We start from the raw sequence: 17,612 nt of genomic DNA, 5'->3' as shown, positions 1-17,612 counted from the left end.
TTTGATCATAGGTAACAAGATGGATCTTACGGATGGCGATCAAGCACATGATGAAGAACCGAACACTACATTTTGAAGCTTCCGCAATGTTTTAAATCTTTAGTAGTATTATGTATGGGTCGTAAGCATTATTAAACTACTTTTGAAATGTTTTAACTTAGTCACTAGTTGACTAAGGTTGATGTACTTATGAATTCCGTTAACGAATGCTTTGTCACTTAATCAATATTTTGGATAAGATGGTGTATTTTACTATTAAAATCAAGGGAAAAATTTGAGGGTGTTACACCTGAACTAAAACTCAACCCGACCCCACCACCGTTGCCGTTACAGTTGCATCACAACCATCACTTTGCCTATTCAACATCATTATCGTATCCAATCATCGGAAAACAACCGAATCAGGTTATAAATAAAATAAATAAATAAATAAATAAACGTACGAATACACCTGAAAAGATAACCCACCGATTATGTCGAAAGTGAGTCACCGGAAAAACCTTATCGGAGCTCATGTGTTGTTTCTGGTGTGCAATATTCACATTCCAGCCATATTTCTTGCAAATCTGAGTCGCCGGAGGGGGGGGTGCCTCATCGGAAAAACCACCGGAAAGGGGAGTCGTCGGCGTCTGTTCGAGAGGTAAAAGAGGGTGGTTTAGGGGTGTCGTTGCTGGAAACAACCACCGCCGCTCTAGGCGGCGTCGCTGCCGGTTTGCTCCGCCGTGATCTCTCTCTCCCGAACTCTTTCTCTCTCTTGCATCATCTCTCTCTCCGCCTCTCCGTACCGTCGTCGCCGTTACCAGACGGTGGTGGTGGTGGTCGTTCATCAAGTTGCAGGGAGGAGGTGGTGTGGTTGCAAGATGTAGGAGGGGTAAGTGATGAACGAAGGTGTGGTGTCTTCACTTTTGTGTGCAGTAGATATCGAGAGAGGGAGAGTAGATGAAGTTCTGTGTGTTTTGATTTGAAGATGAGGTATCATGGTTTCTTCACAATATGCAGAGAAGATGGATACTGTTATTGTATGCGTGTTTTGATCTGAGTTTTCAAACAAAATAAGTGATAAGGGTATTACTACACTTATATACTAGGGTTTTGTAGTGGGCTTGGGCCCAAGGCCCACAAGCCCGTTTCGCGTGGCCCGATATGTTTATGAAACCCGTTTTCGAACACGATCGTCGTAACATGTCATAAAATAACATTTTAGGGTCAAAACTTCGTAAAAAGGATGTCGGTAGTCGATATCAATCGCGTAAGCTGTCGGTGCGTTAAGTTGCGTAAAACGTGTCGTTCATCGTTTCGTGTCCGTTTTGCGATCCGTTTTCAACTAATGATGGTAAAATTCGATTACAGAGCTGAATACGTCATAATATTTCAATTTTGAAAATAATACGCGTCCGATACTTCCGTTTCGTTGTCGGTGCGTTCCTTCAGTCGCGTTTTTCGTTCACGTTCACGTTTGCATTTTGCGTCGTTCGAAAGCATGAATATTTCACAACACGAAATCCTTATATATAAATTATATGTTCAAAATTTGTATTTGTCGGCGTTGTCAGTATTTTGTACGATGACAGTTCGTATTCGTTTAATATTCAGTAGATTTCACGAAAATCCTCATACGCGCCCTATAACGTCCGATCAGCGTTCCTAGGCATATCAAGAGCCTAATTATGTTAATTCGTGCCCTAAACACTACTTATTATCGGCTTAAACGTTTGTTAATCGCGTCATTAGAAGCCGTTAGTTACCGGTTGTCACATTCTTCAATTCTAGCATTTCGGTAGGAGCTAATCGATAGGGTGCCTTGGCTATCGGTGTAGTTCCTGGAATTAGATGAATCCTAAATTCTACCTCCCTATCTGGTGGTAACCCAGGTAAATCTTTCGGGAATATATCTGGGTATTCTGAGACTACAGGAATTTCCTTAAGTTCCTTACCTTTAGTACTAATGATTACTGAAATCATATATATTATTCCTTGTTTTCGTTCATAATTAGCAACTTTCATTACTGATATGAACTTCAGTGGCTTTCGAGGTTTATCTCCTGTAATCATGATTATTTCTCCAGTAGGTGATTGAATTTGTATAGAATTCTTATCATAAATGATTTGAGCATGGTTGGATATTAACCAATCCATTCCTAACACAACATCAAATTCAGCTAATTTCATAGGTAATAGGTTTGCAACAAATTTATGACCTGCAAGTTCTATTCCTACTTTTTGCAAAACCTGATTGATTTTTACTGAATTCCCATTTGCGGTTTCAACTGTAAAAATCTGCCTAATGGTAGTTAAGGGTAACTTAAGAGCTTGGCAGAATGAAGTATTTATAAAACTTTGGTTTGCACCAGAGTCAAACAATACTTTTGCATAAATGTTGTGAACTAAAAACGTACCGGCTATCACATCCGGGATGAGTTCTGCTTCCTGAGTGGTTAGTTGGAATGCTCTGGCATTCTTCTTAGTAGTTCCTTCAGTCGCCTTGGTTTTGTTGTCTACTGGTTTGACTAACTTAGGACATTCTGTTTTGAAATGTCCGACTTCTCCACAATTGTAACAAATTATAGATTTCTTTCTGCAGTTTTCTTCACGATGTCCTATCATTTTGCAAAAATTGCAAAGTTTGTTACATTTTCCAAAATGTTTCTTTTTGCAAATCTTGCAGAATGGCTGAGTTGAAGATTGCCCTGCTCCTCTTTTCTTGAAATTACTACTATTACCCACCCTAAATCCTTGGGTAATTTTCTGAGCTAATTCCTTCTTTCTGTCTTCATCTCTTGTGCGTATCAGTTCATCGGTTAGGGTGTTAGCTAATTCTACTGTATCGTCCATAGTGCGAGGTCTCGCAGCCTTAACGATATTTCGAATTTCGCTAATTAATCCCCAAATATAGCGAGAAATGAGTACCGGTTCTGGCGAAGCCAGGTTAGGTACTACTCTCGCATATTCGAAGAATGTCGAAGTATAACTACGACAATCCACACCTAACATCCGATGAGTTAGGAACTTATTTGCCATTTGTTCCTTTTCATATTCGGGACAGAATTTTCTTTCGACAAGACTCTTAAATTCCTCCCAAGTCATAGCATAAGCCCTATTTCTTCCTTTAGCTTGTAGCACTGTGTTCCACCATTCGAGTGCTCCTTCTTTAAACAAATTTGATGCGTACATGACTTGATCATCTTTGGCACACTTACTTATTGCAATTACTGCTTCGGTTTTCTCTAACCAACGCAGTGATGCAGTTGCTCCTTCATTGCCTGTAAATTCAGTGGGTTTACAAGCAAGGAATTCTTTGAAAGTGCAACCAGGTGTTGCAGCTTTCTGTTTCTTAGGGAGCGGCGTGTGCTGAGATTCATTATCATGATTATTACCCCCATTTATACTATTACTGAAGTTATCTTCAGAAGTACGTTTACTAGGAACGATATGTTGCTGTTCGATTGGACTTTTTACAGCAGCAACGAATGCTGGAATAGCATTGGCTATCCCTTGAGCGACAATATTTTCAATGTCTTGTCTAGTCATATATTGATCCCCTGGATGTTGCTCCGATTGATTAACCTCATTTACCGGTTCATTATCAATATTTGCCATCTGATAATATATATATAATTTTTATTAGTATTTGATAAATAACAATCATACATAAACAATCAGACAATTTACAATACACATATAGTCAAAACTATCGATTTCTCGATTCCATTTTATATCCGTTATAGTATGCATCACTACACACAAATATTTTACAAAGTTTTATTCGGTAGTTATGTTACAGACTGATTTCACTATTTACACAACTATAGTTTTACTACCCTCCTATCTCTCACCACTTGTCGTTCTAAAAACGCATTTCCCTTTCATCATATTTCCAGGCAATTTGTCCCCCTATCTCCCAGATTCTATTTCCTGCATCAATCAATTCTTCACCGTAATGACGAAGTTCCGCCATATTTTCGTTACTCATTGGTGGATTAGGTAGGGGTTCTGGATCGAATTGTGGAAAAAAGGAATAAGGGTCGTTGACAATATTTTGAAATTGTCAATCATTTGTCCACCATTCGTCCATTTCTACAGGTTGAGAGTTGACTATTGGTTCGGGAATTGCTGGTTCAAAGTTCATAGGAAGTGGATTTTCAGCAGGATAGGTAAAAACATTCGTATTGACAGGCTGAATAGTTTCACAGTTTGGCAATAGAAAATCTATTTCATCCTGAAAAGTTATTCCCTGGTTTTGGTTTTGATTGGAGCTCTCTCCAATTTCTATCTGTGTTGGTCTAGAACCTTGTCCTACTTCCATTTCTATATCTTTAGAATATTCCTCAAACTGTTTTTCCATTTGCCTAGAATCTTTCTTGACTTCAGTTTCCATCTCTTGCTGTTTAGAACTCTCCTTAATTACCATTTCTTTTCCTTTTCCTAAAGGGTTATTTATTTTAGGAAGTTTGGGGGCTGGCTTTTTCTTACGGATACGACTACCCCATACATAATTCTTTCTTTTCTTTCGTTTTGGCTTTGTCAAGGGTGGAGCCTTGAATTCTACAGGTTGTTCTACATCAGCAAAGTATCCGGTGAAATCTTGGGAAACTTCTACATTCACCGGGTAAAGATCGAGGTTCTGAAAGGCTTCAGATATCTCATTCATGTTGTGTAGCATATATGCAAAATGCACAAAAATACTAAGTTAAAACTTTGGAACAAAGTTTAACAAATAAACATCAAAGTTTTATTGCACACTATTTGTACAAAATACAGAAAAGAACACGCTCGGATTTATTTATTTATTTACTGGGATGTGCTATTACTAGATTTAGGGTTTTTAAAGATTTGCATGTTCTGCTACTGTAGCTAGCATATACAAATTTGCTCATTTCTCATCTAGCTTGTCTTCCCAGGGTGATTTATTAAGTAATTCCTGGGTTTCCTTTTTAATCCTCTTTTCTCGGATTTGCTCTTTACTTTTCTTAATAATCATACTCCTTTTTCTAGGAGAAAGCGGTTTCTCATATTGTGCTTTTCGCACAAATATTCCTTCTTCAGGAATTGTAGGGAGTTTTGAAAATTTAGTTTTGGATGAACTTCCCTCTTCGTAGACTGACCTATCTAATTTAAGATAGATATCTTGCAACTTTTACTTACCCATACTGTAACTAACAAATAGTCAGTTTAATAAAACACATAATCACATAATAGTAATCAGGAAAAATTAAGTATCTTTTAAATACTTAATTAGCTTAACCCAGTGGCTCTGATACCACCTTATTTCTGTCACGGCCCCCGACCCGGTTTGACCCGTTTCAGGAGCCGCGGAACAGAAATCCCGTGATATTTATTTATGTGATTTTAGCAGCGGAATTTTAACATTAGGATCGTTATAAAGCTAAAAACTTTTCCCGATTATTTTATTTCACAACTCGGGATAAAACCCCGATAATTTACAATAATAAGATTTTTCTGATAAATCTTTATTTTAAAACATATTTCTTTATTTTATACTGAGCCACTATCTTAAGCTTGAAATGCTCCCTGGCACTTTTCCTGAATTACAGTAGATCACCTGAAACATGTTTGAAAAAGGTTTTGTCAGCGGGGAAATACTGAGTGAATCATTCAGTTTACTGAAAACGACACATTTGTTATAATTCACAGTATTAAGAGTTTTTACATATGTTTATTATCTACCAACTACCCACAGTATTTGTCACTCGACCGGATCTGTGACTGTGGTCATATCACCATTGGCTGCCCCAATGAATGACGTATATCACTTAATTTTAGGTTCGCCCACCTAATGTGATTAAAACTGTAGTAATGTGCACAATACCCCACATACTGGCTGTAATTTGGTGATTACATAAATTTAATCACTGTAATTATAACTTTGAAAATAATTTGGAGTATTGTAAAACAGTTGATAAAAAGAGAATGACTCACATTGCAGATTTAACACGGACAGAATATGATTTAGCCTGGTTAACCTAATTTCGATAATAATGCACACAAAACTGGGTTAGTGATCAATACAGCAGTCACGATAACTCACGAAATCAAATTCTCACAATGAACGACAAAGTGCAATACTTAAACATTCATCGATTTAACGACGAATGACAAAGTATAACCCAATGTGGGCGGCACTTAAACATTCTTTGGATATATTGATCTCGGAAAATGAATCGTAATAGCGATCGAGTGATTACCCTGTTTTGCGGCAGCAATTCAAAAGCAGTGTGTGTTTAATTGTAGTATAACGACTGTAACTCAACGTACAGACAGCAATTTTACGTCGTTTTCATTTCCAAATTCAAGTCCCAAGGTCGGCTATTTATAGCCAGAAAATAGCCTCGCTTACGGACCGTAAACCATAACCCTTACGGTCCGTAAGGGTTCGGTCTAATTTGTAGAGTAGCCTAGTCAGTGGTATAGGCTTGATGAATCAACTATTTCGAAAATTCTCAGTTTAGACAACGAAATTTAAAGATAATTATCAATTAGGGTTTTATCCCCCTGAGTTTTAGGGGCCCTGATCCTAATTCCGATTGTCCTGAAAATTTTTAGGGTTAGTGCAGAATTACTTGGGTGTCTCAATTAGGGTTTCCTTATTGACTAATTATCATTCTAATTATAAATTTTAATGAGAGTTGTTACATATATCTTTCATGTTAACATGTTCGCTAGGTTATTATATGTGTGTTTTATTGCAGGATAATGGTGATAAAAGTGTTGATGTTATTTATTATGGTGCAATGTTTAGTCCATATAAGTCTAATCTTCAACATGAATAGTGAAGATGTAATTTTAAGGTTTATTTAATATTTTTTTAACTTTTGTATTCAATTTTTGTCCTTTTTAAGGATCAGAAGTTTGAGACTGAAAAGAAGAGATCCAAGAGACTCTCTGAATGGAAATGGAGTAAGGTTATTAATTTAGACGATTCTGAGGACAATGACAAAGAAGAGGAATTAGAAGATATTGTCGAATTAGAAGATATTGTCGATTCAAGCACAAACCAGAAAACCCGATTAAAAATACCTCGAGTAGTCAAGTGTCAATTCAGAAGCGAAATAGATTTCATGCAGTCTAATATGAAATCTATCAAGTGTTTTTATGTTTTTCTTTCATTTTCAGTTGTTATGTTTGATCTAGACGTATGAATAAAGTTTATTTTATATTTGAACTTTATTTTTAGTGTTAATATATTGTAGTTATTGACCATATTAATAAAATTCAAAATTAAATTAGTATCCTAAATTTACAAGTCAACTGAACTTGTATAAGTTAATATCCTAAAGTTGCAATAAATAGATATTACAGTTAGATATATACATATAGTCAAGCTGAAATTATAAAATATTGCAGTTATTTTTGGATATTAATATAACAATTTGTACTTTTTAATTAAAAAATAACAAAGTAATAAACTTTAAAGCTAAACTAAAAAACTGAACTTACTATGGTATATAGTTAATAAAGATATAAACTCTTAACATTCTATTTTTTTATAAAAATTAATTTAACAATTAAAGGTGTAAAAAATACTATTTTTTATTTTTTATTTTTATAAAGGCAAATTGGAAATAAATAATCCCAATTCACTGTTATTGGCGAATAATAATCCCAACCCATTTAATCACCAATAATAATCCAAACTATTCACTTTTGTTTGTAAAATACTCCCACGTTAAAAAAACACTAACTAGGTTAAAATATTGCTGATGTGGCTTAACATGTGTGGACTGACGTGGCTGGTTAACATCTTACATGTGTATAAAATGATTATCAGCCTCATTTGCACACACAATCGACTGAATTTGCCCAATTTGTAGAATTAGGGTTTTGATGGAGAGTGCGATTGTGTGTGCAAATGAGGCTGATAATCATTTTATACACATGTAAGATGTTAACCAGCCACGTCAATCCACACATGTTAAGCCACATCAACAATATTTTAACCTAGTTAGTGTTTTTTTAACGTGGGAGTATTTTACAAACAAAAGTGAATAGTTCGGATTATTATTGGTGATTAAATGAGTTGAGATTATTATTGACCACTAACAGTGAGTTGGGATTATTTATTTCCAATTTGCCTTTTATAAAAAACAAAACTTTTAAACTTAAAGTTTATTTGATGAGTACCATGTGGATATTTAAAAAAAGTTACGAACTCTAAAGAATAAAATTATAAACTTTATCATGTAACCAACAAAATAAACCTACTTTACAACTATAACGACTTATCTTTTATTTTTTGTCATGATTATTATTTTTTATTAAAAAACGAAACTTTACATGTGTAAAACAATTTTTTTACATTATTTATAAACAAAACATTTTGTTTTTATAAAAAAATAATTCTTTTATAAACATTTTTTTGTAACAAGTAATATAAATAAAATACTTCAGAAATTTACAATCTTTACTAGATAAATACTAAATTGTGTTACAAATTTTTAGGAATTATAAGTTAACTATAGTGATATAGATAATATTAGTCAGTTTCAAAAATATTCTTTACCAACTTGACTAGACACATAGTAGATTGTGTTGCATATTTTTAGGGATTATAAGTTAAAAGTAGACTCATATAAATAAGTTTAGTTAGGAATTAAAAATCTGAACTTAGTATGATATAAAGTTAATAAAAATATAAACTCTTAACATCATTTTTTTATAAAAACAATTCTTAAAATTTTATAAAATATAAATTTTTTATATCTGTAAAAAAACAAAATTTAATAATTTAAGTTAAAGGTCTAAAACGTACTTACGAGTCAAATACTATTTTTTATTTTTATAAAAACAAAAATTTTAAACTTAAAGTTTATTAGATGAGTACTATGTGGATATTTAAAAAAAGTTATGAACTTTAAAGAATAAAATTATACTTTATAATTTAATAAATAAAATAAACATACTTTACAATTATAACAACTTATCTTTTATTTTTTGTCTTTTGATTATTAGTTTTTATAAAAAAAACAGAACTTTACATATGTGTAACACTTATAACATATATTCACCACAATAATGTTATCATAAATATTATACGAATAAGAAAACCAGCAGAAACGAGTGCCGCAATGCAAAGTGTCGCCCCGTCGCATCGCGCGGGCACACCATTAGTATTTATTTATACATGTATGTTTTTTTTCATATAGGGAATATCTTAAATATGTTTCTTTAAACGAAAAAACTTCTATATACATATATATAAACGGGTCAGCAAGGAGTGATACAAACACAATAATCAGAATACGTTATATACGTGGATTAAGTATTCTTCTTCTACCAAAGCATGTATGTCTCGAATGTGAGTCAGTGAGTGGAGTCATTATTTTATTTTAACACAGAATAACTGATTGACTTGGCAAACAAGACACCGTCACGGGTTAGAGGGAATAAAGGTATATGATGGCATTCGGGCTTAGTTGGGTTGGGGCACACTTACTTTGCCCCACCGTTCCACCAAACACATGCAAACCACCGAATCTTTAGCCTACTGCCTGCCTGCCTTTGTAAAGCCACTTTGGATACTTGAAAAAGGGGTAGGCCCCAAATATGACTCAGTTCCTTCTCATCTCCCAACTCATATAACAAACCTATTTCTTTCACTTTTATTATATCTTAAATAAAAACAATTAAACAATGAAAAACAAGAATAAAACACAGAACAATCATGATTAATTCAATGAAAGGTTTAATGATCGATTGCCAATCGACAAAAATATGAATGATGAACCCAGTAAACACCTCAAACTAGCATAACAGATAAGAACAACGAAGGCAAAATAAATGGTGAAGAATAATGGAGGAAACGATCATCCAAGGCGAAGACCACGAAGAACCATAACTGAATTCATTTGATGTCCATAGAACTAAGGACCGAGATAAGAAGAATATCACAAAGAGCATAACTGACACAAGCAAGTTTCTAAGGCTGGAGGGTATGGTGGGCGTCACCCCAGCTACCTCACCACCGATGGCGCCTCGGGGCACCACCACCCATACTGAATCAGTTAAACCGGGGCACCATGGATGTGTTGACATTGTGTTAACGGAGCAAATTGGGTTGAGAGATTGATTTGGGGGAGTGGCGAAGGAGATGGATTTTACTTTTCTTATTAAAATTGCTATTTACATTCCAGTTTATCAACCAAAACATCATCTATTTTTAATTAGAAGTTGTTTCATTTTCATTGAGTTTTTAATTCCGTTATAACATTACAATCCTCTCGAAAACATTATGCGAAGGAAACGTTCCATACTTACTACTCGATGTGTCATTTTATTGCTGCATTACTATTTGGTAATTTGAGTCTGTTTGGCAACTTCTGAATGGGAAGTGTTGAACCAGTGAAATGTTTGAACCGTTAAGAGCTAGTATAATGCTTAACCGTTTAAAGACAAATGTCTGACAAATTCAAATAAGAGGTTTTAATCATTCAGACTCGGTATAATGTTTAACCATTAAGAGACAAATGTCTGATTATATTCAAACACCTGCTCGCGAAACATAAAGTCTGAACCATTAAGAATTAAACACACAGCCCTGACTTGAATGAAAAATATCTAATACCTTTGATGATTTATATTTATTTTCAATACTTAATTTTATTTATTGAAATCGAGATAGTTAAAAACTTTCACAATATTCTAAGGGTTATTGGATTTTATCGTTGCCAAAAAATATTAATTGGCGATGATAAAATCCAATAACCCATATTCTAAACTAGATAGTTAAAATATATATTACTTCTTCTAAACATTGTGTTTAATGTAATAACTGTATTCAAATTTATCATATATTCATGTAGTAAAAAAATGTTTCTTTCTTCCAAAATACAACTAAATCTCATGCTCCTATATTTTATTTGACTCTACTAAAATTTAGAACTATTTAAGTAATCTTGATCGATCATAACCGAAAATTTAGGAATGAGTTAATTACATAGTTAGTCCCTGTAGTTTGCACAAAATAACATACTTAGGTACTAATAGTTTAAAATCACCTTCTAGGGTATTAACTTTTCATTTTGTAACGTTTGGAGGTATTAATTTGTTGGGTATTAACATAGTTAGTCCTTGTGGTTTGCACAAAATAACATACTTAGGTACTAATAGAATGTGATTTTAAACCTACAAATAACGTTAATACCTTCAAATGTTACAAAATGAAAAGTTAATACCCTAGAATGTGATTTTAAACTATTAGTACCTAAGTATGTTACTTTCTGCAAACCACAGGGACTAACTATGTAATTAACTCTTTAGGAATTGAACTCCACCATACTTAAATACCAATATTTTAAAAATTCGGTTTTTATACTATACCGGATTTGACTCAAAATGATTTAAACGGGTGTATCGGGCGATTAGACCCGGTGTACTGAACAGTTTAACCATATCTACCGGACGGTTTAACCGATACAACCGCCGGTTTGAACCGGTTTTTAAAATATTGCTTAATACCTTCTTTAAAACTTACAACGAACCTTTAAATTTAGTCGTAATTCACATTTTATTTATACTATCCTTTCTTTAATAATCTGTTTGACTCAATGATTTATCATTCCCTCAATATAAATTGAGATGGCAGTTTACCATCAATTCAAACACCAAATGATAATGTTTTGCTTATGTTCTAAGATAAACTAAATTAATAGTCACACCTTAAAATTTCAAAGACATAAACCTATAATTATTTTTTCATACAATATTTTACATCATCTTTAACATGTTACCTCGTCCCAACATTTATTTCATAATTTAATACATACGTTATGATGTAATCTACGTGAATATTTATTCATTATTACTATTAATTAAAGAATCAACAGCAAACCCATATGAATATGATATTCGTTAATAAAGATAGAATATAACCTTAACTTTAAAAAAATAATTAAAAAATAAAAAAGCTGTAGTGATTAGTGGAAGGTACTAGTACACTAAGTACCATAATCACAACCTTCAATACTTCAAGGACCGAAACAGAAAATACGAACAACTCTTTTGACTTTCTCATCAAGAATTTTCCATTTCCTGTCGGTTTTTCCTCACGACGTCGTATCATAGTCATCATACTCATTCGCGTTAACATTCCGTTCACAGTACCCTCAATTCCACCGTGCACACCACACCGGCAGTCGTTAAAACCGGTTCTACAATAACAATTCTCCTAAAAAAACCGGTTCACAGATCAATCAACTATGGGCTGTACACAATCAAAGATCGAAAATGAAGAAATCGTGAACCGGTGCAAAGAACGAAAAACGGTTATGAAAGAATCAGTATCTGCACGCAACGCTTTCGCCGCCGCACACTTCTCCTACGCCGCCGCGTTGAAGAACACCGGCGCTGCTTTAAGTGACTATGCTCAAGGCGAAGTTGAGTTTCCCGACCACCGCCATCCGTCATCCGTCGACGCGGTTTCGTCGTCGACAATTCTCCCTCCGGCGCCACCGCAACCACCACCGCCGCTGTTCGAAACTATGCCACCGCCACCGCCTCCTCCGCTCCAACGCGCGTCTACGATGCCGGAGTTTTCTGCCACGGAACCGGAGTTTTCGCATCCGGATCCGATTATTGAAGAAGTTGATGAGGATAATGAGATTGATGATCGGAGTTTGAAGCATCGGAGTAGTAGTTCTAGAAAGTCCGGTGGCGGTGGTGCTAGTAGGAGCGGTTCGAAACGAGAGGCGGAGAAAGTAGACCTGCCTCCGCCGTCGCCGCCGCAGCCGACGCCGCCGCGGCCGACGGAGAGTACGCTTAATCGTGCTGCTCCACCTCCGCCGCAGTCTCACGGTATGTCCTCTTGGGACTACTTCTTCCCTTCGATGGAGCAGGTCGCCGGATCTAGCTTATCTGAGATCGATCATGAGCATGACAGATTTGATCGAGAAGAAAATCACCGGAAAGTTGATGACGTGGCACCGGAAGTGGATCACGAGGATGAGGATGAGGAAGACGGTAGTGTTCATGAAGTTGATGACGTGGCACCGGAAGTGGTGGAGGAGGTGGAGGAGCCTCCGCCACCGCTGCCTAAACCTGAAAAAAAGGTTAGGCTTTCGGTGCCGGTTCCGGCGGAAAATAGGAGATCTTCTGGAAAAGGTGGACAGAGTCTGAACTTGTTGCAGATATTTACTGAGCTTGATGATTGTTTTTTGAAAGCGTCGGAGAGTGCGAGTGAGGTTTCGAAGATGCTTGAGGCTAATCGATTACATTATCACTCCAATTTTGCGGATAGTAAAGGTATATGAACTTATGAACAAGATCAGTTGATTTGTTTTTGTTTTTCCTTAGCTGATATATATGATTGTAATGCTTTTGTTTTACAGGTCACATTGATCATTCTGCGAGAGTTATGCGGGTCATTACCTGGAATAGGTCGTTTAAAGGATTACCTGAAGTTGATGATAAGAATGATGATTTTGATTCTGAAGAGAATGAAACACATGCTACGGTTTTGGACAAGATGCTTGCGTGGGAGAAGAAGTTATACGATGAAGTGAAGGTATGTTACTGTCTCTTGTGGGTTCCTTATGATAATGTGCACTTATCAGTGTATTAATAATCTGTTGATGTTTGTATCAATGTTTTGAATTGAATCGTTGATACGCTCAAGTATAAATTAGAGGTATCAAAATGGACGCGTATGGCAGGTTGGGTAACTGGTCAGAACAAGTAATTTTTGGTACTTGGTGGCTGAAATACTTGTACAAAGTAATAGTTGTTGATACGTGTAGGTATAAATTAGAGGTATCAAAATGGACATGTATGCCAGGTTGGGTAGCAGGGCAAAACAAGTAGTTTTTTGGCACTTGTTGGCTGATATACTTGTATCAAGTTATAATTGTTGATACGTGTAAGTATAATATAGATGTATCAAAACGTATGTGTATGGTAGGTTGGGTAACCGGTCAAAGCAAGTAACTTTTTTGTACTTGTTGGGTTGATACACTTAGGGTGGAAGGGGTGCCTTCGGTGAGTTGGTGCGAGGATGGGGGTCACCGCGCGGGCATAACACCGCCGGTCCCGTGTTTGAGTTGGTGAAGCTTGATTATCTGTGAGTAGTCACCGCATTGGGGAAGAGGAGAGAGAGGGGGGTTTAATGGTGGGCCCCACTCTCTTCCAACCAATCACACATTTATCCTTTTTTTAAAGGAAAAATGTTTGGGTGGAGCAGCCCTTGTGTTTGAGTGCAAAATGGGGAGTGGAGAGGGGGAGTTGACATGACATGAGTTGATTGGCTAGGTGGAGAGTTTACCACTCCCCATGTGGGGAGCAGCCCTTCCACCCTTAGGTATAAATTAGAGGTATCAAAATGGATGCGTATGGCAGGTTGGGCAATGGGTCAAAACAAGCAGGTTTTTGGTACCTGTCGGCCAACATACTTGTTCAAAGTTATAATTGTTGATATGCAAAAGTATAAATTAGAGGGTATCAAACTGGACGCACATGGCGGTTGGGTAACATGTCAAAACAAGTAATTGTTTTGGTGCTAGTCGGGTTGATCCGGAATACTTGTTCAAAGTTATAATGCTTTTTCAGTTAAAGAATTTGGTTTTTGACCAAAGTGTTACTTACTTTATGACTGATGATCAACAGGCAGGGGAACTGATGAAATTCGAGTATCAAAAAAAGATTGCGTCATTAAACAGACTCAAGAAACGCGGGGCGAGCACTGATCATTTGGAGAGAACAAAAGCAACAGTAAGTCACCTGCACACAAGATACATTGTAGACATGCAGTCAATGGATTCCACTGTTTCAGAGATTAACCGCCTTCGCGATGAACAATTATACCCAAAACTTGTTCAACTTGTTGACGGGTAAGTTTTCAATTTGTATACATGTGCTCTAGCATCGTTATTTCAGAATTGTTTTTGATGAAAACACTTGCATACAGGATGGCGTCAATGTGGGAACAGATGAGAGTGCAACATGATAACCAATCAAAAATCGTGCAGGCTCTAAGATCTCTCGACATCTCACATTCACCAAAAGAGACGAGCGAGCACCACTACAATAACACGCAACAGCTTCATGTTCATGTTCAAATGTGGGCTAGCCAGTTTGAAAAACTCATGCTACACCAGAAAGAATACATCAAATCTTTAAACAATTGGCTAAAACTTAACCTTATTCCCATCGACAACAATCTAAGAGAAAAGGTATCGTCTCCTCAAAGACCGCAAACGCCACCGATTCAAACACTTCTAAGAACATGGCATGACTTTCTCGAGAAGCTTCCGGAAGAAGGTGCAAGAACCGCCATTCACAACTTTGCAGCGGTCATGGACACTATTTGTCAGTACCAAAACGATGAAATGAAGATGAAAGAGAGTTGCGAAGAAACAAGAAGGGACTTGCAACGAAAAGCCCGGAAATTTGAAGATTGGTACAATAAATATATGCAAAAAAGAGCTGATGAGGAGATGGAAAATGATAAAGAAGTGATTGCTGAACAGCAGATTACAGTTGAGTTATTGAAGAAGAGGTTAGAGGAGGAAGAAGAAGGGTACCAGAGGCAGTGTATTCAAGTGAGGGATAAATCTTTGATGAATTTGAAGACGGGTTTGCCCGAGGTTTTCCGGGCCATGTATGAGTTTTCTGGGGCTTGTTCACAAATGTATAAAAGCTTGAGTTCTCGCACCAAAACGAGACAATCAAAGGCAAGTATGTCATGAGGTATGATGTAAATTCGTGAGCATTGTCATTGTATAATCTGCCTGTAATGTTTTGGTAAATGTTAATTGTTTTATGTATAAGCTTTAATATATGTTTGTTGAAAGTTGCATGCCAAATGCGATTTCTTTTGGTACTCGATGTGTAGTATTTCCTTAGAAGTTAGATGTGCATAGTTTGCCAAAAAGGCAAAAACTTACAGGGACATTGGCCTCTAATAATCCTAAATAGACGTCATTGGCATTGGCAGTCTCCTATTTTTTTATTCCCCCTGACAGTTCCACCTTTCAACTATTTTTCCTTCACCGGTTCTTAGTTAAAAAAAACTTTACAGAGTTAAGTTTTTTTTTTTCCGAATTACAAACTGATGTAAAACTTACCTTGAAATGGCGCTCCAAACAATGAAAACGGTGTTTCAATCCGGGTGTTTAAACTTCAATTAACAAAAATCTAGTCGTTTGGAGCATCGTTTCGAGGTAAGTTTTTAACTGAGGACCGGTGGAGGAAAGATAGTTGAAAGACGGGACTGACAGGGGGAATAAAAAAAGGTGGGTCTGCGAATGACCAATGACGTCTACTTAGGACTATTAGAGGCCAATATCCCAAACTTGTATCACATCTGAAAATAATTGAGTTAATAGCTGGGTTTCGGTTATTAATTTAATTGAAAACTGATAATCCTTTTAAAGAAAACATGATAGATAAAATTTGACGTTATTTAAAAAATACATTCAATCATTGTACTTTTGGTTATTCATTCTTTGATATATGAAGTCGTCGTTTTCTCACTTTCATCTCTTAGTTTTGTTACATGAGTTGTATTTCTTTTTGAAAACCGAACAAGTTAAAATTTAGGGTGAAAAATGAGGCGTTTGACACGACCAAGTAATTATCAACATATACAATCTCAACTTCAGATGACGTCAGGGAATAGTTGTCTCAAATGGTTGGCCACCTTTGGGCGGCTATTTGACTTTTTTTTTTTTTTTTCTTTTTTCCATATAATAGTTATTTATAGGTGATGTCAAATTACAATTTTATCCCAGGTGTAAAATTACGATTTCGCACTTGATTCAAAATAAAATTTTGCTTTTGCCCCCAGCCTAAATTTACGATTTCGCCTTCAGTTAAAAAATACACTTTTGCTCTCAGTTCAAAATAAAAATATGGTTTTGCCAACAGCTAAAGTCCTGCCAAATTACGATTTGGTTCCCAGATTAAAATTACGATTTTGCATCCAGCTAAAAATTATGATTTCGTCCGCAGCTAAAATATTGCTAAATTACACGCTTGTCATCGTTTTAGTTAAATTTTTTTATCATAACTATGGTACTTTTTTTCTTTAACTGGTTAACTTGATGTATCTTTTTTGATATCGTGTTATAGGTAGCATGTATAACTAACCGACATAGTACATGATATTAACCTAAGAAATACTCAGTTTAGCGCTCCGCAACGCGGGCGACGCATAACTCTAGCTGCCTAACACTGGCTCATTAGTCCTGAAAAATTACAGTTTTGCCCTGACCCCAAAATTACGGTCTTATCATTGTTTTTTTTTTTCCATAGCAAAATTATAGTAGTCGTTTTTTTAATTGATTGGGAATTATTCGGCTATCGCCCCGCAACGCGGGCGGGGCATCTACTAGTTTGATACAAACCTGAAAATCTTGTTAGATGTATGAACCCACGCGAGCATATATGCTTATTTATCTTTAGTTTTTTGGTTTAAAATATCTAATCATCTTTATTTGTGACTTATAAAATAAACATGTAAACTTGCTAGGTTGATCAAAACACAACTTGTTTAACTAAATGTATTACTAGATCTATCAATTCTCAATATCAATATATAAATTCAAACTTGTAAATTTCGTGATAGGTTTGTAAGTTATAAGTTATTGATCGAAAGACCGTTCAAA

The 17,612-nt window shown here is 35.7% G+C and overlaps 1 protein-coding gene across 1 annotated transcript; it reads left to right on the top strand.

Moving 5' to 3' along the window:
• The first annotated feature begins 12,007 nt into the window (after window positions 1-12,007).
• On the top strand, window positions 12,008-15,826 carry LOC110886558 (protein ROLLING AND ERECT LEAF 2). Its single transcript, XM_022134366.2, has 4 exons — window positions 12,008-13,254; window positions 13,341-13,516; window positions 14,611-14,834; window positions 14,912-15,826. Exons 1-4 carry the CDS (start codon window positions 12,213-12,215, stop codon window positions 15,690-15,692), a joined length of 2,223 nt encoding a protein of 740 aa, XP_021990058.1. The 5' UTR covers window positions 12,008-12,212; the 3' UTR covers window positions 15,693-15,826.
• Window positions 15,827-17,612: the final 1,786 nt, after the last annotated feature.

The sequence above is a fragment of the Helianthus annuus genome, chromosome 10, assembly GCF_002127325.2.
Source record: "Helianthus annuus cultivar XRQ/B chromosome 10, HanXRQr2.0-SUNRISE, whole genome shotgun sequence".
In the NCBI taxonomy this organism is placed as follows: domain Eukaryota; kingdom Viridiplantae; phylum Streptophyta; class Magnoliopsida; order Asterales; family Asteraceae; genus Helianthus; species Helianthus annuus.
The sequence above is the reverse complement of the archived record's forward strand: the minus strand, read 5'-3'. Positions and strand labels throughout refer to the sequence as shown.